Source organism: Cervus canadensis, chromosome X, assembly GCF_019320065.1.
Source record: "Cervus canadensis isolate Bull #8, Minnesota chromosome X, ASM1932006v1, whole genome shotgun sequence".
Taxonomy (NCBI): Eukaryota; Metazoa; Chordata; class Mammalia; order Artiodactyla; family Cervidae; genus Cervus; species Cervus canadensis.
In genome coordinates this window covers 99604699-99630013 of record NC_057419.1, presented here as the reverse complement: position 1 = coordinate 99630013, position 25315 = coordinate 99604699, and the positions used below count along the sequence as shown (strand labels likewise).

General features: G+C 40.6%; 3 protein-coding genes across 13 annotated transcripts in view; 1 reads left to right on the top strand and 2 right to left on the bottom strand.

Annotated features, from left to right (window-relative positions):
- LOC122435863 (probable ATP-dependent RNA helicase DDX4) overlaps positions 1-861 on the bottom strand; it is a 57337-nt gene extending 56476 nt beyond the window's left edge. For all 5 annotated transcript variants that reach the window (XM_043459951.1, XM_043459953.1, XM_043459956.1 and 2 more), the window contains exon 1: positions 857-861. The gene's annotated coding sequence lies outside the window, so the exon portion shown is untranslated. The remainder of the gene's footprint in view (positions 1-856) is intronic.
- Positions 1-1129, bottom strand: part of LOC122435672 (E3 ubiquitin-protein ligase SMURF1-like) — a 3720-nt gene extending 2591 nt beyond the window's left edge. The window contains exons 1-2 of the mRNA XM_043459809.1: positions 1031-1129; positions 4-245 (exon numbers count right to left, since the gene is read on the bottom strand). Of these exons, the coding sequence (XP_043315744.1) occupies positions 4-245; positions 1031-1129 (341 nt within the window). The remainder of the gene's footprint in view (positions 1-3; positions 246-1030) is intronic.
- A 768-nt stretch (positions 1130-1897) lies between these two features.
- The window catches only part of LOC122435824 (probable ATP-dependent RNA helicase DDX4), an 87720-nt gene continuing 64302 nt past the window's right edge, over positions 1898-25315 (top strand). For 6 of the 7 annotated variants that reach the window (XM_043459906.1, XM_043459908.1, XM_043459905.1 and 3 more), the window contains exons 1-3: positions 3396-4246; positions 4432-4508; positions 20195-20255. In XM_043459906.1, coding sequence (XP_043315841.1) covers positions 4234-4246; positions 4432-4508; positions 20195-20255 — 151 coding nt within the window. In that variant the 5' untranslated portion in view covers positions 3396-4233. The other variant, XM_043459903.1, reaches the window with a different exon arrangement.

Genomic DNA, 25315 nt, shown 5'->3' with positions numbered 1-25315 from the left:
TGCCAGGAGACACCCCCGGCCGCCCGGCCGCCACTGCAGTCACCTTGCAGCGCCTTGAAGCCCTGGAGGGGGACCCGCATGGAGCCCGTCACGAACTGCAGCAGCCGGGCCCGCCGCTCCTCATCGAAGGTCTCCACCGCCTGCCAGAACCACCGGACCACGTTGCTGTCGGCCCCGCAGTGCTTCAGCCGCGTGTTGGACTTCCAGTCGTCCAGCTCGATCTTGTCCAGGCCGCCGATGATCAGCTGCGGGGCATGAAGGCGGGTCACTTTCTGGACATGCAACGCGACGGGCCGCCCAGGCTACCAGGCCGTGGAGAGACCGACCAACCACGCCCCAGTCAACCAGGCGATGTTCAGACAAGGGGACACCCCCCCAACACACACAGCCAGCCTGAGGCCCCCGTCTGTCTCTGCACTTCCAGGGCGCAGGGTGGCTGCGGACGTGACATTTCCCCACTACTGAATGCGTGCGTGTGCGTGGGCATGCACGGAGGAGCCAGGCCCCGGGGCCAGTGGGGCCGCCTCCCAGGACCTCTTGGGGACACGTGGGGTGTAAAGTGTGACTCCCCCACCCCGGTGGGGCACGCGCACTCTGGCACCACACCAGGGCAGAAGGTTGGGGGCACTTTGAAAGGCCCGAGCTACATGGTGCCAGGGGTGGACAAGATGTGAATGGAAGATGGATGAGAAAGGACAGTAACACTCCACCTTGGGCCTGATAACAGCCGGAATCAAAGTCGAGCAGCTGGCTAGCATGGGAGCAGCTGGCTATTGGTCACATCCTCGGTGTAAGGTGACCCCTCGGGAGGAGGCACTGGGAGCTCTACGCTGGAGGTCTCTAAGTCAGGGGGAACCTGATGGATGAGCTGGACTCCCGGCCACCACAGGGACACCGGGCCTCGTCGTCCCTGCTCAGGGCTCCCTGACGCCCCTGTTCCCCCCACCCTGTCTTTGCTCCTGCAGCCAGCCCAGGAGGCAGACCACCCTGCACACAACAGCCCCTCGCACCCCAGCCCTGCACGGCCCACCTCCAGCTCCTTCTGGTCAAAAGGCTTCAGTAAGTGTTGAGGGATGAGCTCGTTAAACCCCTTCTGGAGAGCCAGGAACTGGGCCTCGATTCCCCTCATGACCCTCCAGTTTACATACAACCTGAGAGGAAAAGTCACACGTTGGAAGCAGTAGCACTCCGTTCATGAAAATCTTTCCTCGGTGAGTCGGTCTGACATCAGCTAGGCCCTGCCCGCCCGGCCCCGCTGACGGGGAAGAACGCCCCCTGGTGGTTGGTGACCAGCCTAAGACTCAGAGGAAAGCAAGTCAGCCCCTCCCTTAGACGCGCTGATTCTCTGCTTGAATCGGTCGGATCTGACCTGACCTGTTAGGGATGCCATAATTGAAAAAAAAAATGTTTGAAAATAAAATGTAGGACCCTGAAAAAAAAAATAAAATAAAGCCTATCTAACTAATGAATGAATCCCTGCCTTTTCCATACATTGTGATTTATTACCACCAGTAACTTAGGATCTGTTAGTGAGAACAAGAAAATAGAATATACTGGCTTCATTTTCCTGGGACACCCATTAAGGTTTACTAAACCGTGGGCTTGTCTTTTTTCACTGTTTATGTTCAATTTTTGAATTGCATGATTTTTATCCATTGTTTATCCTTTACTCAGTACTGAACTTTAGTTCTCATCAGAATGCACTTTTTCTTAACCAGGAACTCTCAAGGATTATATTGAGTGTTTCATAAAGAACTATTTCACTGCAGTACCTGAAAGCACAAAAATTTCTTCTCTCCTAGAGTTAATAGCAGAGAATGTTTGCCAAATGTTTTAAAAAAAATATGCTCATTTTAGAAAATGTTTCCAAGCTTTCCACTCCTAAAATAAAAAAAACCTAGTTGGTTATCATTCTATCTACACAATTTCATATCTTGTTATTTTCACCTAATACATATTTTCCCACAACATAAAAATTTTTGAAAGAACATTCAATTCAAGGTGAGTAAAAATACATCAGAGGACCCTGTGTACAAATTCAGAGCATCAGAAAGAGTGTTGGTAGCTCTCCCCCATACATATACGATTGAAAGTATAAGATGCCTCAAGAGTGTGATGTAAAAATTTTGTTTAAAAATAGAAATTATTAAAAATGAAAAAAATAAAATTAAAAAAATATTCTGGTTTCACTTTTGTTCAATGTAATCTTTTAAAGATAATTCACCTTGATAATAGTCTGACAAAGTTTGATGCTAACTAAATAAATATTTTTAAGGATTCAAAGAAAATAAGTATTTTTAATTAAAGAGATCAATAATGATGGTTCAAGAGCTGGAAAGTGTAAAGTGTTTCATAAAGTACCTCAGCCTCTATGCCTGAGTGTCAGACTGTGCTGGGACTTACATTTCTGAACTATTCAGGGATTTATTAAAAGATTCAGAGCATGAAAATGATGAAAATAAAGCCAAAAATAAAAATGGTATTTTTCAAGCGGTCTGTTATGCCTTTTGGAGGGATGGGAAAATACGGAAAGATTTCCCTGACTTTTTGTGGGACAGAACAAACACTAACTGGTTGACGAGTGTAAGTACCGAAATGACCTTCGGACACCCTTAGGTTTGGCCAGTAAGTGGGGATATAAACAGGTGGTCACAAATCTAACGAACGACCTTCACCAGCACAATTTACTTCTTCCTTCTGGATCAGAGAGTGTCTCCTTCCCAAAGAATTCGACCTCTAGCTCTGTAAGACAAGTTACTGACTTCACAGCCTCCTAGGTATCGGCGTGACAGTCTCATCCTTCAGTCTGGGAAGAAAAAGAAATGCCCCACCACCCCGAGCCTCAGCCATACTTTGAGGTGCCTGGAAACCCCCTGGATGTGAAGCAAGCGCCTCAGAAATAGAGGCCATCTGCCAGGGACTGCAGTAGGCAAAAAAGGAGAGAAAGTTTAAAGAGGTAGGTAGGAGGACGTTTTAATTCCTCTTCTATTTTTAACTTTGACTTGCAGCGCTTACATAGGAAAATTCTATAGTCTCTCCAGATTGAGGACCCCGCAGAAAAATCCAGAGAAAGTGACCCACGGTCAGCCTTGTACCCCTAGGCCTAACGGGCCACTCCGTCCGGAACCTAATGGGTCCCCTGATTGCGACCTTGAACGCGAACACATAGGGCAGGAGAGGCAGGAGATGGGGGCGGGACGACATTGCTGCCTGACGCTGATTGGCTGATGGAGCTCGTCGCCTGGTGTCATTTGTTGTTGGATCGGCGCACCAGACGCAGTCTGCGTCGTGCACGTGCACCACGTACGACGCAGTCTGCGTCGTGCACGTGCAGCTGTTTAAGTCGCGCAGCGCCGGTGAGGACTCCGGGAGAGCAAGCTGCAGAGAGGTGAGTGGGCCGCCGGCTCTTTTCCCAGTTCGGGTTTCATCCCAACGCTCTGGGCTTCCTAGTTGTAGCTGGACTTCGGGCCAAGTGAAGAACGGTTGGGGTGGGCAGGGGTTTGAAGCCGTCCTTTGGGGTCTTTCTGCTTCCTGCCGGAGGATCCAGTAGCACGGTGCGTGTCCGAAGTCTGGGGTTGAGGCCTGCAGGAAAGGCGAAGGAGCATTTTTGACCACATGGTAGTATACCATCCGTATTGAGAGAAAAAGACTCTCTAAACACGGATGGTTGTAGAACTATTCGTGTATACACCCTCTTTGGCGAAACTGGTTGTTTGTGGGAGACATTTGGGCCACCTAATCACCCCTTCCTTCCCTGCCAAACTTCAAGGCCTTGATCCCTGGTCACTCCCCCCGACCCCCGCAAAGAAACTAAATAAACCCCACGCGAAACGTCGTACCCAGTTTTGAAGGGAGAAACCTGGAGTAGTATCTGAAAAATTTCCCCTCCCCCTTAATATTCAGTAAGACGCATTGGGAACCCTTGGGTGAGAAAATAAATTCTGTCAACAGATTTTGGGGAAAGGCCTGAACTCCACCGGGACATGGTGATTGCTAGAGTGGTTAGATAAGTGGTTCAACTAATTTTTAAAGATAAAAAATTGAAAGTCGCTCAGTCGTGTCCGACTCTTTGCGACGCCATGGACTATACAGTCCATGGAATTCTTCAGGCCAGAACACTGGAGTGGGTAGCCATTCCCTTCTCCAGGGGATCTTCCCAACCCAGGGATCGAATCCATGTCTCCCGCATTGCAGCCGGATTCTTTACCGTCTGAGCCAAAAGGATGAATATAAATGGTATCTCTCGGTAAGAAACAAAACTTTAATTGGCCTTTTTGCAAAAACTTTTGGGGAGGATCAAGAGTTAATTGTGTAGCTTGGAGGTATATGTGTGAAATGATGATTTATGCTTTTAAAGGTAAAATTCTGATCTCTGATTCTGACTGAGCCTAAATGTGCATGTTTGTATTTCTATAAAAACTGAACTGGAAGCTGCCATGGGAGATGAAGATTGGGAAGCAGAGCTAATCAACCCTCACGTGTCTTCCTATGTTCCTGTATTTGAGAAGGTAATAAAATTTAAAGTTTGTAGTTATTGAATGCTACAGATTTTCTCAGAGTTGAAAACCTCTGTGGTGAGAAAGTTCATCTGTGGTGAGAAGCATGCTGTGCTTCTCCATGTGATTGTTATTAACTGTCTTATAGGGAATGATGAAGCATGCTAAGCCTCAAATAGAAGAAAACAGTCTGACATAATTTAATAATTAAAACCTAAAACGGGTATAATATTCTTAGCAACTTAATTTAAATCTCAGTGATTTAGAACTTATTGTGGGTGAAAGCAAGCTTGTGTTAATGTGGTTGAATGTCTCTAAGATACAGTTGTATATAGAAAATGGAAAAATAAAATTCGTTTTTGGGTGGCAGTTTGAATTCTGAAATTTGGTTTTATATAAGCAGGGCTCTCAAGATGAAAACATTAGGTTGATTCAGATGGTAACATCCGTTTGATCTTCAGATGTACAAATCTGCAGATCTTTTTCCTCAATAGCTTTTGAAGAGTTACACTGAAATTTACCTGAGGGGATTATGGAGTGGGTTTTTGGATTTTAGTTTTGACTTTAAGATGGTGAAGAGAGTCTACTTTGGAAGACAGTGTATTTAATGGATTGCTTTTACATAAGTTTTATCTACTTGAAAATGTCTCCAAAAGTCAATTTGTTTTCCTCTTAGGATTTCCAGTTTGTATTTATGTTAGTCAATTCTGACACTTTCTATTTCAAGTGGTGTCTTAATAGAAATTCTTAATTTACCCCAAAACATAAAATTTACTTCTTTGTCTTTCTTGAATTTGGCCTGTTTGCATATAAACTTTAGATTAAAATACCTAAGATGTTAATCTGAATTTATCATGTTTCTTGCTTTGGGACTTTTTTTAGAAATAACTTCTTTGTATGTTATCTTTTTATAGTCTTCTTTATGTTACAATATCGTAAGAATATTGTAAGACCAAAAGAGGACAAATATTACCTATAATCTCGCTCACTAGCACAAATGCTCTGTTGAGGTTTTAGTCAATTTTCTTCTATATTTCCCAAGCACATTTTTCCATGGATTCTAATGATTGTATGTAATAGTAGTTTTTGATTTCAGCTTTTTCACTCCTCAGCACTAGCTATTCCATATTACTAACTTCCTAAAAATAATTTCATATGGGTGTGTAGTATTTAATGGACTAGAACTACCAAAGCATAATTGATTTTCTTTTGGTAGAAATTAAAGTGTTATCTTTACACTGTAGTATTGTCATGAATAGCTACAGTTTATTGTTTAATTTGGGAGTATTTTTTTTCAAAAATGGAATTACTTGGTCAAATAATTTTCTATGGTTCTTTTTTCCCCAGGTTCTTGGTAGATTTGTTGTAATACACAGTTTAACTCATAGGTACAGATGTTCTTCCACTTGGACTTGTCTAATTTTTACTTTTTCTTACTATGAGATTTTGTCTTAACTAAGTATTATTCAAATGGTATACTGCACTGTAGAATGTCGTGCATGGTTATTGCAAAGGGTGTCTGAAATTGAGGATGGTCAACTGTCCGGCTTCCAGATTTACCTTTTGGGAGTCTTTGTGCTATGCAGTAACAAACTTTGTTTCTCAATGCTGGTCATACTGATTGAATGTTAATTAATATTAATGTTAATGTTAATATTTAATGTACATTATTAACATTATTTAATAATGTAAATTAATAATCTTAATGTTAATATTAATATTAATATTAATATTTCTACCTTACGATTCTTAGTACATATCTGTGTGGGGCCAATTTGTAGTAAACTTTTTGCATTTGTTCACAAACTTAACACCTGGGGCTAGGTGTGCAGTTAGTAACTTGACCTACTTAACTTGAAGGAACATGATGCATTCAGTGGCTTTGTTTGCTTGTCTTCGTTGAATAAGATGTGTAGAAGCTAAGGATGAACACATGACATTTTTATGTAGGAGAAATCTGAGGTCTTCAGCCCGTTTTCTTTTAAAGGCACCATTTGATTGGTTGTTGTAATTGGATTTCTGTTTCAAGAAGCAACTGGGCTTCCCTTTTGTGCAATTTGTATTGCCTCTGAGGTCATCTTGGATTGGTAGTAATATCTGTGATCAGCCTTTCCTTAATTTAAAAAATTGGGAGTACAGTTGATTTACAATGTTGTGTTTCTGCTGTACAGCAAAATAGGTCAGTTATACATATACATATATTCATTCTTTTTTATCTTCTATTCTTATATAGGTCTTTACAAAGTATTGAATAGAATTCCCTGTGCTATGCAGGAGGTTCTTATTATGTGATAAGCCTTTTCTGAATGCTTCTAAGGATCCTTCTTTGGAGATTTAGTATTAACACAGGCTTATATAATTTTGAACTAACAGTTCAAAAATTTGCTTTTCTGTTAGTTTTTAGAACTTCCCAATGCTGGTTTTTGAAGTGAGTGTACTGTGTGGGGATAGAATAATACAAAATGTGAGGTTGAGAAATATTTGGTCATCTAGCAGTTACAGTAGTCCAGAAATGGTTCAGTTCAGTTCAGTTCAGTTCAGTCGCTCAGTCATGTCCGACTCTTTGAGACCCCATGAATCGCAGCACGCCAGGCCTCCCTGTCCATCACAAACTCCCGGAGTTTACTCAAACTCATGCCCATTGAGTCGATGATGCCATCCAGCCATCTCATCCTCTGTCATACCCTTCTCCTGCCCCCAATGCCTGCCAGCATCAGGGTCTTTTCCAACGAGTCAACTCTTCGCATGAGGTGGCCAAAGTATTGGAGCTTCAGCTTCAGCATCAGTCCTTCCAATGAACACCCAGGACTTATCTCCTTTAGGATGGACTGGTTGGATCTCCTTGCAGTCCAAGGGACTCTCAAGAGTCTTCTCCAACACCATAGGTCAAAAGCACCAGTTTTTCATCACTCAGTTTTCTTCACAGTCCGACTCTCACATCCATACATGACCACTGGAAAGACCATAGCCTTGACCAGATGGACCTTTGTTGGCAAAGTAATGTCTCTGCTTTTTAATATGCTATCTAGGTTGGTCATAACTTTCCTTCCAAGGAGTAATCGTCTTTTAATTTCATGGCTGCAGTCGCCATCTGTTAGGCGTTTGCACATTGTGCGCACGCTTGTTGGGGTGAGAGATGAAATGAATGAGTGTGATGACTGTAACAGGATACTGGGTTTGCTTGCTAGTTGTAATATTTCTTATTAAATGACCAGTGAGTCTACACACTCGTCTCTTCTGTCTGATCTTTTTGCCTTTTTTTCTGGCATATTTCAGTAGGCATATATACTCTTGTGATTAAAGTGGAAACTGCTTAAGATAATTAGTGCATCCACAATTATTATTTTGAAATTTATAATATTTGAAATAATGCTAAGTTTTAAAATTTCTAAATTGGTTCACTTGGATGAGTAAAGAGGTTATAAATGTTTTATAGCTAAGTGTTCTAAAAATAGGTAATGTTAAGACCTAAGACTCATTCCACAAATTTTTTTGAGCCTTATTAGATGCTGGAGCTAGTGGTAAACATGATAGATAAGGGGCTTGCTGGCATGGATGTTGTATTTTACTGGAGGAGACAGAATAAGCACATTAAAAATCATATACTAATAGTGAAAATTCTTAAATAATAATAGTAATAAAATAATCAGGAAACTCTCTGTGTGTGAGGGAGAGAGGGAGAAGAAGATTGGTATGGGTAGATTCAGATCAGGTGGAGAGGAAGATATTCCTTGAGACTATGACTCATGAGCCGGAGACCTGAAAGAGGCCCAGTAACACATGATGTGCAGAGATCTGAAGAGAGAACAAACTTAGGGTATCAGGACAACAGGAAGAAGTACAATGTGTTAGTTTCCTATAGATGCTATAATAAATTATCACAAACTAGATGGCTTACAGTAACAGAAAAATTTCTCTTACAGTTCTGGAGGCCAGAAGTTAGAAACCATGGTCTCAGCAGTGCTGTTTTCCTTCAGTAGGGTCTTGGAGAGAATCCATGCTTCTTCCAACTTCTGGTTGGTTATAGGCAGCCTTGGCTTGTGGCTGCATCTCTTTCTGTTGTCTTCACTGGGCCTTCTCTGTGTTTGTGTTAATACCCTTGGCCTTTCTTAAGGACACTTGTGATGACATTTAGGGCCCACTTAGATAATCCAGGGTAATCTGCTCATTTCAAAACTCTTAGTTGTATCGGCTAGAACTGCTTCTTTTTCAAAGAATATAACACACTTTTCAGAAATTACGGCTTGATATCGAGTGGACGTTATTCAATCTACTATAGCTGCTGCTGCTGCTAAGTCGCTTCAGTCGTGTCCAACTCTGTGTGACCCCATGGACAGCAGCCCACCAGGCTCCCCTGTCCCTGGGATTCTCCAGGCAAGAATACTGGAGTGGGTTGCCATTTGCTTCTCCAGTACCTGAAAGTGAAAAGCGAAAGTGAAGTGGCTCTGACTGCTAGCGACACCATGGACTGCAGCCTACCAGGCTCCTACATCCATGGGATTTTCCAGGCAAGAGTACTGGAGTGGGTTCCATTGCCTTCTCTGCTACTATAGCTAGTATAGAGCTATTTCATATCCTAAAAGATGATGCTGTGAACGTGCTGCACTCAGTATGCCAGCAAATTTGGAAAACTCAGCCGTGACCACAGGTCTGCAAAAGGTCAGTTTTCATTTCATTCCCAAAGAAAGGCAATGCCAAAGAATTTTCAAACCACCACACAGTTGCACTCAGCTCATGCTCTAGCAGAGTAATGCTCAGAATTCTCAAAGCTAGGCTTCAACAGGAACCGAGAACTTCCAGATGTTCAAGCTGGTTTTAGAAAAGGCAGAGGAACCAGAGATCAAATTGCCAACATCCATTGGAGCATAGCAAAAGCAAGAGAGTTCCAAACATCACCTATTTCTGCTTCATTGACTACGCTAAAGATTTTGACTGTGTGGATCACTACAAACTGTGTTAAATTCTTAAAGAGATGGGAATACCAGAGCACCTGACCTGCCTCCTGAGAAACCTGTATGCAAGGCCAGAAGCAACAGTCAGAACTGGACGTGAAACAACGGACTGGTTCCAAATTGGGAAAGGAGTACGTCAAGGCTGTATATTGTCGCTCTGCTTATATAACTTATATGTGGAGTAGATCATGGGAAATGCCAGGATGAATGTAGCACAAGCTGGAATCGAAATTCCCGGGAGAAATACCAATAATCTCAGATATGCAGATGATACCAGCCCTATGGCCGAAAGCAAAGAGGAACTAAAGAGCCTCTTGATGAAAGCGAATGAGGAGAGTGAAAAAGCTGGCTTAAAATTCAACATTCAAAAAGCGAAGATCATGGCATCCGGTCTCATCACTTTATGGCAAATAGATGGGGAAACAATGCGAGACTATTTTCTGGGGTTCTGGAATCACTGCAGATGGTGACTGCAGCCATGAAATTAAAAGATGCTTGCTACTTGGAAGAAAAGCTATGACCAACCTAGACAGCATATTAAAAAGTGGAGACATTACTTTGTCAACAAAGGGCCATCTAGACAAAGCTATGGTTTTTTGAATAGTCATGTATGGATGTGAGAGTTGGACTGTAAAGGAGGCTGAGTGCCAAGGATTGATCCTTTTGAACTGAGATGTCGGAGAAGACTCCTGAGAGTTCCTTGGACTGCTAGGAGATCAAACATGTCAATCCTAACGGAAATCAGTCCTGAATATTCATTGGAAGGACTGTTACTTAAGCTCCAGTACTTTGGCTACCTGATTCAAAGAGCTGACTCATTAGAAAATACCCTGATACTGGGAAAGACTGATGGCAGGAGGAGAAAGCGATGACAGAGGATGAGATGGTTGGATGGCATCATGTGACTCAATGGACATGACTTTGAACAACCTCTGAGAGACGGTAAAGGACAGGGATGCCTGTTGTGCTGCAGTGCATGAGTCGCGAAGAGTCGGACATGACTGAGGGGCTGAGCAACAACAAATTTCTAGCATGGCTAAACTATAGTAAGATAAGGCAACATTTGTAGAAAGTGAAATCTGAGAAGGAAAGAGAAAAGGAAGAGAGGGAGAGGGCCCTCACGATAGAAGTGGACATAGAGTTGATAGAACTAGATGGCCTGGATATGGGGAATGCAAGAGAGAATGATGCTAAGTTTTTATATTGAAGCAAGTAGATGGATGATGGTGCTCATTACTGAAATGGGAAATATGTGGAAGGTGAACCAATTTGGGAGGGAAAAAATCAAGAATTCTGTATTTGCAGTGTTGAATTTCCGATGCCTAAGCAAAGATTTAAGTAAGGATACTAGTCATTAGTTGTTGCTTAGGAGAGGGATCAGAGCTGTAGGTACAAATCTGGAATTTATCTGTTTTAATAGGATTTAAATCTGTGAGAGTGGAGTGGGTAAAGTTGGATGGAATAAAACAGACTTAGAGGGCTCTGCCATGAACTGTGGGGCACTTTGATTTTAAAGGTACATTAGCTGGGGAGCTGGCAAAGGAGACTGTGGAGGGAGTGGCCATGGGGCAAGAGGAAAACCTGGGAAGGATGTGTTCCCTAAGCCAGAGAAGCAAGTAGATAGTCTGTTGTTTCAAATGCTGCTGAGAGCTCTGGCAGGATGAAGCTTAAAAGTAGTAATTTTATTACATAATATGCTTACTATAAGCTTTTTCAGTGCAGAGGTGAGGATGGAGGCTAGCAAGAGTAGCTTGAAGGAAATACAGAATGTGAGAAAACAGAGGCAGCAAATGTAGACAAATTTTTTTGCCTATAACAGAGCAGAGAAATGGTACAGTAGCTGGAAGGGAGTATGAAGTTACTTTTTTTTTAAGGTTATGAAAAATATTAAGGATTTTTATGATGAAAGATGAATTCTATTGACATTTTTTTTTCAAAATTTGCCTTAGAAAGTGTGTGGGATGTTAAATTCCATCTTCTGAAGATTGTTTGGTAACAATAATTTTTCAGTTGTTTGGTGCCAGAGTGTTTCATTACTTTTTATCAGTTATATGAAGCTGAATGTTATAACACTTATAAAACTAGCCTCTTTGGGGGCTCTATTCATCCAGTAGTATTTTGGATACTAGAAAAGAGAAAAAAAAGTCTTCAGTGTTTCACTTTAAATAGGGAAAGCTGGATTACTTTTCTTGTTTGTCTTATCATCTATGGTAATGATAAATTGGAACTTTTTACTGTAGCAGTTATCAAAATCCCAAGCCATTTCAATGATTTTATCATACGTTTTTAGTAAGTTAGAAAAATAACTGAATGTCTTTCGAGCTTTATAAAGGTAGTTTTTAAAAGTCAGTGTCTTTTGTGAAAGAAATTTTGGAGCAAAAGTATTACCTGACGATGTTAATACCTACATTGGTGCACTCCCTCCAGCTTTAGGTTTATTTAAAGAAGCCTATTTGACAAAAATATTGTGATTTTTCTAATTCAGTCAGTTAATTGAAGTGTTATCTGTAAATTTTAGATGACTTTTTGTGCTTAAATTATTGAATTTGATTTTGAAGAATTTCAGAGCTCTGTTCAAAAGTTTTGCCATTAGTATTGGAAACTTGTTTGAGAGGAAGCAGCCTGTTACATACCTAGATGAATTGAGGATGGCTTTTTTCCAATAAAACTTTATTTATAAAAACTGGTAGCCCACCCGATTTGGCTTGTGGCTATAGTTTGCTGACCATTGTTTTAAGTGATATATTAGTATGCTATACACACAATTTTATTTTTTTTTAATTTTTTTTTCTTTTAACCATATTTATTTATTTTTTTTCCAGTGGGTTTTGTCATACATTGATATAAATCAGCCATAGATTTACACGTATTCCCCATCCCGATCCCCCCTCCCACCTCCCTCTCCACCCGATTCCTCTGGGTCTTCGCAGTGCACCAGGCCCAAGCACTTGTCTCATGCATCCCACCTGGGCTGGTGATCTGTTTCACCATAGATAATATACATGCTGTTCTTTCGAAACATCCCACCCTCACCTTCTCCCACAGAGTTCAAAAGTCTGTTCTGTACTTCTGTGTCTCTTTTTCTGTTTTGCATATAGGGTTATGGTTACCATCTTTCTAAATTCCATATATATGTGTTAGTATGCTGTAATGTTCTTTATCTTTCTGGCTCACTTCACTCTGTATAATGGGCTCCAGTTTCATCCATCTCATTAGAACTGATTCAAATGAATTCTTTTCAATGGCTGAGTAATATTCCATGGTGTATATGTACCACAGCTTCCTTATCCATTCATCTGCTGATGGGCATCTAGGTTGATTCCATGTCCTGGCTATTATAAACAGTGATGCTTTGAACATTGGGGTGCACGTGTCTCTTTCAGATCTGGTTTCCTCCGTGTGTATGCCCAGAAGTGGGATTGCTGGGTCATATGGCAGTTCTATTTCCAGATTTTTAAGAAATCTCCACACTGTTTTCCCTAGTGGCTGTACTAGTTTGCATTCCCACCAACAGTGTAAGAGGCTCCCCTTTTCTCCACACCCTCTCCAGCATTTATTGCTTGTAGACTTTCCAATAGCAGCCATCCTGACTGGTGTGTAATGGTACCTCACTGTGGTTTTGATTTGCATTTCTCTGATAATGAGTGGTGTTGAGCATCTTTTCATGTGTTTGTTAGCCATCTATATGTCTTCTTTGGAGAACTGTCTGTTTAGTTCTTTGGCCCATTTTTTGATTGGGTCATGTATTTTTCTGGAATTGAGCTTCAAGAGTTGCTTGTATATTTCTGAGATTAATCCTTTGTCTGTTGCTTCATTTGCTATTATTTTCTCCCAATCTGAGGGCTGTCTTTTCACCTTACTTATAGTTTCCTTTGTAGTGCAAAAGCTTTTAAGTTTCATTAGGTCCCATTTGTTTAGTTTTGCTTTTATTTCCAATGTTCTGGGAGGTGGGTCGTAGAGGATTTTGCTGTGATTTCTGTCAGAGAGTGTTTTGCCTATGTTCTCCTCTCGGAGTTTTATATTTTGTGGTCTTACATTTAGATCTTTAATCCATTTTGAGTTTATTTTTGTGTATGGTGTTAGAAAGTGTTCTAGTTTCATTCTTTTACAAGTGGTTGACCAGTTTTCCCAGCACCACTTGTTAAAGAGGTTGTCTTTTTTCCATTGTATATCCTTACCTCCTTTGTCAAAGATAAGGTGTCCATAGGTTCGTGGATTTATCTCTGGGCTTTCTATTCTGTTCCATTGATCTATATTTCTGTGTTTGTGCCAGTACCATACTGGCTTTGTAGTAGAGTCTGAAGTCAGGCAGGCTGATTCCTCCAGTTCCATTCTTCTTTCTCAAGATTACTTTGGCTATTCGAGGTTTTTTGTATTTCCATATAAATTGTGAAATTATTTGTTCTAGTTTTGTGAAAAATACCGTTGGTAGCTTGATAGGGATTGCATTGAATCTATAGATTGCTTTGGGTAGAATAGCCATTTTGAGAATACGGATTCTACCAACCCATGAACATGGTATGTTTCTCCATCTGTTTGTGTCCTCTTTGATTTCTTTCATCAGCGTTTTATAGTTTTCTATGTATAGGTCTTTTGTTTCTTTAGGTAGATATACTCCTAAGTATTTTATTCTTTTTGTTGCAATGGTGAATGGTATTGTTTCCTTAATTTCTCTTTCTGTTTTTTCATTGTTAGTATATAGGAATGCAAGGGATTTCTGTGTGTTAATTTTATATCCTGCAACTTTACTATATTCATTGATTAGCTCTAGTAATTTTCTGGTAGAGTCTTTAGGGTTTTCTATGTAGAGGATCATGTCATCTGCAAACAGTGAGAGTTTCACTTCTTCTTTTCCTATCTGGATTCCTTTTACTTCTTTTTCTGCTCTGATTGCTGTGGCCAAAACTTCCAACACTATGTTGAATAGTAGTGGTGAGAGTGGGCACCCTTGTCTTGTTCCTGATTTCAGGGGGAATGCTTTCAATTTTTCACCATTGAGGGTGATGCTTGCTGTGGGTTTGTCATATATAGCTTTTATTATGTTGAGGTATGTTCCTTCTATTCCTGCTTTTTGGAGAGTTTTAATCATAAATGAGTGTTGAATTTTGTCAAAGGCTTTCTCTGCATCTATTGAGATAATCATATGGTTTTTATTTTTCAATTTGTTAATGTGGTGTATTACATTGATTGATTTGTGGATATTAAAGAATCCTTGCATTCCTGGGATAAAGCCCACTTGGTCATGGTGTATGATTTTTTTAATATGTTGTTGGATTCTGTTTGCTAGAATTTTGTTAAGGATTTTTGCATCTATGTTCATCAGTGATATTGGCCTGTAGTTTTCTTTTTTTGTGGCATCTTTGTCTGGTTTTGGAATTAGGGTGATGGTGGCCTCATAGAATGAGTTTGGAAGTTTATCTTCCTCTGCAATTTTCTGGAAGAGTTTGAGTAAGATAGGTGTTAGCTCTTCTCTAAATTTTTGGCAGAATTCAGCTGTGAAGCCATCTGGTCCTGGGCTTTTGTTTGCTGGAAGATTTCTGATTACAGTTTCGATTTCCTTGCTTGTGATGGGTCTGTTAAGATCTTCTATTTCTTCCTGGTTCAGTTTTGGAAAGTTATACTTTTCCAAGAATTCATCCATTTCTTCCAAGTTGTCCATTTTATTGGCATAGAGCTGCTGGTAATAATCTCTTATGATCCTTTGTATTTCAGTTGTCTGTTGTGGTCTCTCCATTTTCATTTCTAATTTTGTTAATTTGGTTCTTCTCTCTTTGTTTCTTAATGAGTCTTGCTAATGGTTTGTCAGTTTTGTTTATTTTTTCAAAAAACCAGCTTTTAGCTTTGTTGATTTTTGCTATGGTCTCTTTAGTTTCTTTTGCATTTATTTCTGCCCTAATTTTTAAGATTTCTTTCCTTCTGCTTACTCTGGGGTTCTTCATTTCTTCCTTCTCTAATCGCTTTAGGTGTAGAGTTAGATTATTTATTTGGCTCTTTTCTTGTTTCTTGATGTAAGCCTGTAATGCTATGAACCCTCCCCTTAGCACTGCTTTTACAGTGTCCCATAGGTTTTGGGTTGTGTTTTCATTTTCATTCATTTCTATGCATATTTTGATTTCTTTTTTGATTTCTTCTATGATTTGTTGGTTATTCAGAAGTGTGTTATTTAGCCTCCATGTGGTTGAATTTTTAACAATTTTTTTCCTGTAATTGAGATCTAATCTTACTTCACTGTGGTCAGAAAAGATGACTGGAATGATTTCAATTTTTTTGAATTTTCCAAGACCAGATTTATGGCCCAGGATGTGATCTGTTCTGGAGGAGGTTCCGTGTGCACTTGAGAAAAAGGTGAAGTTGATTGTTTTGGGGTGAAATGTCCTATAGATATCAATTAGGTCTAGCTGGTCCATTGTGTCATTTATAGTTTGTGTTTCCTTGTTAATTCTCTGTTTAGTTGATCCATCCATAGTTGTGAGTGCGGTATTAAAGTCTCCCACTATTATTGTGTTACTATTCATTTCCTCTTTCATACTCGTTAGCGTTTGCCGTACATATTGCGGTGCTCCTATGTTGGGTGCATATATATTTATAATTGTTATATCTTCTTCTTGGATTGATCCTTTGATCATTATGTAGTGTCCTTCTTTGTCTCTTTTCACAGCCTTTATTTGAAAGTCTGTTTTATCTGATATGAGTATTGCGACTCCTGCTTTCTTTGGGTCTCCGTTTGTGTGAAATATTTTTTCCCAGCCCTTCAATTTTAGTCTGTATGTGTCTCTTGTTTTGAGGTGGGTCTCTTGTAGACAGCATATATAGGGGTCTTGTTTTTGTATCCATTCAGCCAGTCTTTGTCTTTTGGTTGGGGCATTCAACCCATTTACATTTAAGGTAATTATTGATAGGTGTGGTCCCGTTGCCATTTACTTTGTTGTTTTGGGTTCACGTTTATACAGTCTTTCTGTGTTTGCTGTCTAGAGAAGATCCTTTAGCATTTGTTGAAGGGCTGGTTTGGTGGTGCTGAATTCTGTCAGCTTTTGCTTGTCTGTAAAGCTTTTGAATTCTCCTTCATATCTGAATGAGATCCTTGCTAGGTATAGTAATCTAGGTTGTAGGTTATTCTCTTTCATTACTTTAAGTATGTCCTGCCATTCCCTTCTGGCCTGGAGGGTTTCTATTGATAGATCAGCTGTTATCCTGATGGGAATCCCTTTGTGTGTTATTTACTGTTTCTCCCTTGCTGCTTTTAGTATTTGTTCTTTGTGTTTGATCTTTGTTAATTTGATTAATATGTGTCTTGGGGTGTTTCGCCTTGGGTTTATCCTGTTTGGGACTCTCTGGGTTTCTTGAACTTGGGTGGCTATTTCCTTCCCCATTTTAGGGACGTTTTCAGCTATTATCTCCTCGAGTATTTTCTCATGGCCTTCCTTTTTGTCTTCTTCTTCTGGGACTCCTATGATTCGAATGTTGGGGCGTTTCACATTGTCCCAGACGTCCCTGAGGTTGTCCTCATTTCTTTTGATCCTTTTGTCTTTTTTCCTCTCTGCTTCATTTATTTCCACCATTTTATCTTCTACCTCACTTACCCTATCTTCTGTCTCCGTTATTCTACTCTTGATCCCCTCCATAGTGTTTTTGATCTCATTCATTGCATTATTTATTTTTAATTGACTCTTTTTTATTTCTTCTAGGTCTTTATTAAACATTTCTTGCATCTTTTCAATCTTTGTCTCCAGGCTATTTATCTGTAACTCCATTTTGTTTTCAAGATTTTGGATCATTTTTATTATCATTATTCTAAATTCTTTTTCAGGTAGATTCCCTATCTCCTCCTCTTTTGTTTGACTTGGTGGGCCTTTATCATGTTCCTTTACCTGTTGGGTATTTCTCTGCCTTTTCATCTTGTTTAGATTGCTTTGTCTGGAGTGGGCTTTCTGTATTCTGGTGGTCTGCGGTTCCTTTTTATTGTGGAGGTTTTACCCAGTGGGTGGGGTTAGACGATTGGCTTGTCAAGGTTTCCTGGTTAGGGAAGTTTGCGTCGGTGTTCTGGTGTGTGGAACTTGATTTCTTCTCTCTGGAGAGCAATGGAGTGTTCAGTAATGAGTTTTGAGATGGGTCTATGTGTTAGGTGTGACTTTGGGCAGCCTGTATGTTGATGCTCGGGGCTATGTTCCTGCGTTGCTGGAGAATTTGCGTGGTATGTCTTGCTCTAAAACTTATTGGCTCTTGGGTGGTGGTTGGTTTCAGTGTAGGTATGGAGGCTTTTGGACGGTCACTTATTACTTAAAGTTCCATGTAGTCAGGAGTTTTCTGGTGTTCTCAGGTTTTGGGCTTAAGTCTCCTGCCTCTGGATTTCAGTTTTATTCTTCCTGCAGTCTCAGGACTTCTCCAACTATACAGCCCTGATAATAAAACTTCTAGGTTAATGGCGAAAAGATTCTCCCCCATTAGGGACACCCAGAGATGTTCACAGAGTTACATGAAGAAGAGGAGAGGGAGGAGGGAGATAGAGATGAGCAGGAGGAGAAAAAGGGGGACTCAAGAGGGGAGAGACAGATTTACGCAGTTGTCTGTTCCCAGAGTGTTCTCCATAGCCCAGACACCCACAAAGATTCACAGAATTGGATTGGGAAGAGAAGGGGAAAGGAGGAAATAGAGGTATTCTGAGGTAGAAAACAGAGAGTCAAGATTGGCAGAGAATAATCAACACACTCCTGAATAAAAATGGGAATTGAATATTGGATTCTTAAATGTTCACAATTTATATCATATACTGAGAAACAAAAATTAAAAATCTAGAGTAGAGGTTAGACTCTTAAAAATACTATATTAAAAACAAAAACCAAACACACACACACACACACACACACACACACAAATTTTAGAAATATATATGAAGTTCAGTTTAAAAATAGGGCTTCTCTTCTTTTTTTTTTTTGTAAGGTTATAGTGTACTGAAAATGAAAATTAAGAAGTAGTAGAGGAGTACTAGAGGACTTTAAAAGAAATAAGAGAAAAAGAGAAATAGAAAGTAGAAGAGAAAAAGGAAAAAAAAAGAAAGGAAAAAAAATTTTTCCCTAATTAAAGAAATCGTAAAAGTCTATGAAAATGAAAGTTAAGGAGTAATGGGGGAGTAATAGAGAATTTTAAAGGAAAATAAAAGAGAAAAAATAAAAAAGAAAAAATAAAATAAAAAAATTTTTTTTCTTACTTATAAAAAAGAAAGTAAAAATATATCTAGGAGTTTCTCTGGAGCTGTTGCGGTCAGTGTGGGTTAGGCTCAGTTTCAGATAGCTCCTCGTTCCAGCTTACACTTCTCGATATCTACAGGCCTCTTCTGGTGTAGTCGGTGTTTTCTACAGGGATTTTAATCTGTTGCACTGGTCCCTTCTGAAGCGGTTCCCTTTGTTTATTTGGCTTCTGTATGCCGGTCTTTTCAGAACCTCATTTCCGCCCTGACACAGGCGGGCAGAGGTGGACTCTTAATCAGCTAGCTAGTTCGGCCGCGCTGCAGGGAGGGGCTGGCGCTGCGGGGAGGGGCTGGTGCTGCGGAGAGAGGCTGGCGCTGCTTTCGCCGTCTGCGCTGCTCAGGCTCCCGGCTGCTCTATATGGAGCGCGCCCCACGCTGCGCGAGGTTCCAGCCCTCGGGTGTTCCACAAAAGCGCGGAACAGAAAGCTGCGCCTGCTCTTTGTGCCTTCCCCGTCAGAGCAGTCCAGGCAGCCAGGGGCTTGACGGGCGCACTTTCCACGGGTGTGGCGCGCCTACTCCCTTCCGCGCTCCCAGTCTCAGTTTCCGCTAGCGCCAGTCGGGTGCGTGCGCCTTCTGCCCTCCGCGTCCCCAGCCCCAGTCCCCGCCTGTGCCGGTCGGGTGCCTGCGCCCTGTGTCTCGCCGTGACTTGCTCCTGCCTCTGGCGGGGCTGGGCCGGTCTGCAGCCTGCGAGGTCTTCTCTGGACTTTCTCGGTCCCTTTGTTCTGCAAACGGCCGGCAGTGTGTTCCGGCCGGTTAATTTTCTCTCTCTCTTTTGCTCTCCCACAGTTCAAGTTGGCAACTCACAAAAGCTCCCTCCGATTGTCCTCAGGGCACTCAGGCCCGGACCCTACCCCAAGCAATGCCTCCCGCTCCTCTCCGTGCGGCCCCCACTTGCTGGTGGTGGATGCGGATGTCTGGGGTACTTTTCTGCTGGGAGTTGCTTTTAGGCTCGTAATCTGTGGGTTTTATTTATTGTTTCCCTCCCAGTCAGGTTGCCCTCCGAGACTCAAACACTTCCCCCAGGCCCGCCAGTGAGAGGGTTTCCCGGTGTCTGGAAACGTCCTCTAAAGACTCCCTTCCCGGGACGGATCTCCGTCCTTAGCTCTTTTGTCTCACTTTTTATCTTTTATATTTTGTCCTACCTCCTTTTGAAGACAATGGGCTGCTTTTCTGGGCGCCTGATGACCTCAGCTAGCGATCAGAAGTTGTTTTGTGAAGTTTGCTCTGCGTTCAGTTATTCTTTTGATGAATTTGTAGGAGAGAAAGTGGTCTCCCCGTCCTACTCCTCCGCCATCTTGGCTCCTCCCTATTCATACAATTTTAAAGTGAAGGTGTTTTAGAGTAGTAAATAAAAGAACATGCAGTGACCCAGGAAATCTTACATTCTTTAATTATTTTGTTCTGGACAAAACCCAATTGTTAAAACTTTCTAATATTTATGAGATAGATTACTCGTTGTTATTATTCGAAGTAGAAAACTAGTGTTTTCTTTTTTCTTACAGGATAGGTATTCTTCTGGAGCAAATGGAGACACTTTTAACAGGACTCTGGCTTCATCATCAGGTATGTGTTAAAGCAAAAATGCAGAACTGTTTTTAGGTTAAGGGCTTCATCCACTGGATGAGAAGCAGACTAATAGATACCTTGTCAAAGATGTTTTTAAATTTTCTAGGGAGACGTTTTGGCTTGAATATTTTGGGTTCGGAGCCTCTTACAATTAAAGGAAGGGAGAGAAGAGAGAGTGTAATGTTAGAGTGTATCCTCCTTTTTAGTGGGTTTGCTGTAAAACCTTTGCCCAGCCTCCAAGTTGCATGTTTGGCTTTCAGGCTGCTATGGGAATTGTCAGGATTCCTGATACAAGGCAGTAGGAGAGTAGACTCAGGTGTTGAAGCAGGTTACAGTGATGGTGACCTGTCAGGATAGCAACTATTTAAACCAAACTCATATCAAATTAATGCACATAAATCCCTGGCATTCCTATACACTAACAATAAGAAAATAGATATGGGAATTAAGGAAACAACCCTATTCACCATTACGTCAAAAAGAATAAAATACTTAGGAATAAATTTACCTCAAGAAACAAAAGACCTATATTTAGAAAACTGTAAAACACTGATGAAAGAAATCAAAAGATGACACAAATAGATGGAGAAATATACCATGTTCATGGATTGGAACAATCAACATAGTGAAAATGAAATCTATAGATTCAATGCAATCCCTATCAAGCTACCAATAACATTTTTTCACAGAACTAGGACAAATAATTCCACAATTTGTATGGAAGCACAAAAAACCTCGAATAGCCAAAGCATCTTGAGAACGAAGAATGGAACTGGAGGAATCAACCTGCCTGACTTCAGACTATACTGTAAAGCTACAGTCGTCAAGACAGTATGGTACTGGCACAAAAACAGAAATATAGACCAGTGGAACAAAATAGAAAGCCCAGAGATAAATCCACGCACCTGTGGACACCTTATCTTTGGCAAAGGAGGCAAAAATATGCAACGGAGAAAAGACAATCTTATTAACAGGTGATGCTGGGAAAACTGGTCAACCACTTGTAAAAGAATGAAACTAGAACACTTTCTAACACCATACACAAAAATAAACTCAGAATAAATTAAAGATCTAAATGTAAAACCAGAAACTATAAAACTCCTAGAGGAAAACATAGGCAGAACACTCTGACATAAATCACAACAGGATCCTCTATGATCCACCTCCCAGAGTAATGGAAATAAAAGCAAAAAAACCAAAATGGGACCTAATTAAACTTAAAAGCTTTTGCACAACGAAGGAAACTATGAGCAAGTTGAAAAGACAGTTTTCAGAATTGGAGAAAATAATAGCAAACAAAGCAACTTTCAATGTCAAAAACCCACAAGGAGCTCATGCAGCCCAATACCAGAAAAATAAACGACTCAGTCAAAAAATGGGCCAAAGAACTAAACAGACATTTCTCCAAAGAAGACATACAGATGGCTAACAAACACATGAAAAGATGCTCAATATCACTTATCATCAGAGAAATGCAAATCAAAACCACAATGAGGTACCATCTCACGCTGGTCAGAATGGCTGCTATCAAAAAGTCTACAAACAATAAATGCTGGAGGTGTGGAGAAAACGGACCCCTCTTACACTGTTGGTGAGAATGCAAACTAGTACAGCCACTATGGCGAACAGTGTGGAGATTCCTTAAAAAACTGGAAATAGAACTGCCATATGACCCAGCAGTCCCACTGCTGGGCACACACACTGAGGAAACCAGAATTGAAAGAGACACGTGTACCCCAGTGTTCATTGTAGCACTGTTTACAGTAGCTAGGACATGGAAGCAACCTAGATGTCTGTCCGCAGATGAATGGATGAGAAAGTTGTGGTACATATACACAGTGGAATATTACTCAGCTATAAAAAGAACATATTTGAGTCAGTTCTAATGAGGTGGTTGAAACTGGAACCTATTATACAGAGTGAAGTAAGTCAGAAATAAAAAACACCAATAACAGTATATTAGCGCATATACATGGTGGAATTTAGAAAGATGGTAACAGTGACCCTATATGTGAGACGGCAAAAGAGACACAGACATAAAGTACAGGCTTTTGAACTCTTGGGAGAAGGTGAGGATGGGATGATTTTAGAGAATAGCATTGAAACATGTATATTACCATATGTGAAATAGGTGACCAGTCCAAGTTCGATGCTTGAAACAGGGCACTCAGAGCTGCTGCACTGGGACAATCCAAAGGGATTGGATGGGGAGGTAGGTGGGAGGATGGTTTGGAACTAGGAACACCTGTGGCTGTACACAGGTACAGCTATGTACACCCGTGGCTTGTACACCGGTGGCTGATTCATGTCAATGTATGGCAAAACCCACCACAATATTGTAATTAACCTCCAATTAAATAAATTAATTAAAAAAGTAAAATATTTAATTAAAAAAAGATAATATGAGCTTCTTTGGGATCTGAAAACTAACTTAGGGAGGTCCTTGGCAAATAAGAGAAACAAATCAAGATAAGGGAGCTGTTGTTTTCCCCCTGTCACTTGTCTCCATCTTGTTCACCTACATTTTTTATAAAGCTGAGAAGATAGGTGGAAGTGGTAGGACCTGGGCTAGAAAATTAAACTCATGACAGTAGTCTTTGATTTTGTTGAAGTTCACAGCAGGCTAATATGCTACTTCTAGTATATTTTCAATTAAAAAAATACATATAACAACAAAATTTACTGTATTAACCAAAGAGTCTGAGCAACTGAACTGAATGTCCTGAAAAAATCAATTAAGTCTAACTGTTCTAATACGTCATTTAGGATCTCTGTTGCCTTATTGATTTTCTGTCTGGAAGGTTTGTCCACTGATGTCATTGAGGTCTTCAAGTCTCCTCTATTATTGTATTCCCATCCATTTGTCTGTTAGTATTTGTTTTCTATATTTCAGCTCAGTTCAGTTGCTGAGTCATGTCCGACTCTTTGGGACCCCATGGACTGCAGCACCCCAGGATTCCCTGTCCATCACCAACTCCAGAGCTTACCCAAACTCATGTCCCTCGATCGGTGATGCCATCCAACCATCTCATCCTCTGTCATCCCGTTCTCCTCCCGTCTTCAATCTTTCCCAGCATCAGGATCTTTTCAAATGTTAGTTCTTCACATCAGGTGGCCAAAGTATTGGAGGTTCTACTTCAGCATCAGTCCTTCCAATGAATATTCAGGAATGATTTCCATTAGGATTGACTGGTTGGATCTCCTTGCAGTCCAAGGGACTCTCAAGAGTCTTCTCCAACACCATAGTACAAAAGCATTACTTGTTCGGCACTCAGCTTTCTTTTTTTCTTTTTTTTCATTTATTTTTATTAGTTGGAGGCTAATTCCTTTACAATATTGTAGTGGTTTTTGTCATACATTGCCATGAATTAGCCATGGACTTACATGTATCCCCCATCCCGATCCCCCCTCCCACCTCCCTCTCTACCCGATCCCTCTGGGTCTTCCCAGTGCACTAGGTCTGATCACTTGTCTCATGCATCCCACCTGGGCTGGTGATCTGTTTCACCCTAGATAATATACGTGTTTTGCTGCTATTCTCTTGAAACATCCCACCCTCGCCTTCTCCCACAGAGTCCAAAAGTCTGTTCTGTACAACTGTGTCTCTTTTTCTGTTTTGCATATAGGGTTATCATTACCATCTTTCTAAATTCCATATATATGTGTTAGTATACTGTAATGGTCTTTATCTTTCTGGCTTACTTCCCTCTGTATAATGGGCTCCAGTTTCATCCATCTCATTAGAACTGATTCAAATGAATTCTTTTTAATGGCTGAGTAATATTCCATGGTGTATGTGTACCACAGCTTCCTTATCCATTCGTCTGCTGATGGGCATCTAGGTTTCTTCCATGTCCTGGCTATGATGAACAGTGCTGCGATGAACATTGGGGTGCACGTGTCTCTTTCAGATCTGGTTTCCTCGGTATGTATGCCCAAAAGTGGGATTGCTGGGTCATATGGCAGGTCTGTTTCCAGTTTTTTAAGAAATCTCCACACTGTTCTCCATAGCAGCTGTACTAGTTTCAATTCCCACCAACAGTGTAAGAGGGTTCCCTTTTCTCCACACCCTCTCCAGCATTTATTGCTTGTAGACTTTTGGATAGCAGCCATTCTGACTGGCGTGTAATGGTACCTCATTGTGGTTTTGATTTGCATTTCTCTGATAATGAGTGATGTTGAGCATCTTTTCATGTGTTTGTTAGCCATCTGTATGTCTTCTTTGGAGAACTGTCTGTTTAGTTCTTTGGCCCATTTTTTGATTGGGTCATTTATTTTTCTGGAATTGAGCTTCAGGAGTTGCTTGTATATTTTTGAGATTAATCCTTTGTCTGTTGCTTCATTTGCTATTATTTTCTCCCAATCTGAGGGCTGTCTTTTCACCTTGCTTATAGTTTCCTTTGTTGTGCAAAAGCTTTTAAGTTTCATTAGGTCCCATTTGTTTATTTTTGCTTTTGTTTCTAATATTCTGGGATGTGGGTCATAGAGGATCCTGCTATGATTTAAGTTGGAGTGTGTTTTGCCTATGTTCTCCTCTAGGAGTTTTATAGTTTGTGGTCTTACATTTAGATCTTTAATCCATTTTGAGTTTATTTTTGTGTATGGTGTTAGAAAGTGTTCTAGTTTCATTCTTTTACAGGTGGTTGACTAGTTTTCCCAGCACCACTTGTTAAAGAGGTTGTCTTTTTTCCATTGTATATCCTTGCCTCCTTTGTCAAAGATAAGGTGTCCATAGGTTCGTGGATTTATCTCTGGGCTTTCTATTCTGTTCCATTGATCTATATTTCTGTCTTTGTGCCAGTACCATACTGTCTTGATGACTGTGGCTTTGTAGTAGATTCTGAAGTCAGGCAGGTTGATTCCTCCAGTTCCATTCTTCTTTCTCAAGATTACTTTGGCTATTCGAGGTTTTTTGTATTTCCATACAAATTGTGAAATTCTTTGGTCTAGTTCTGTGAAAAATACCGTTGGTAGCTTGATAGGGATTGCATTGAATCTATAGATTGCTTTGGGTAGAATAGCCATTTTGACAATATTGATTCTTCCAATCCATGAAC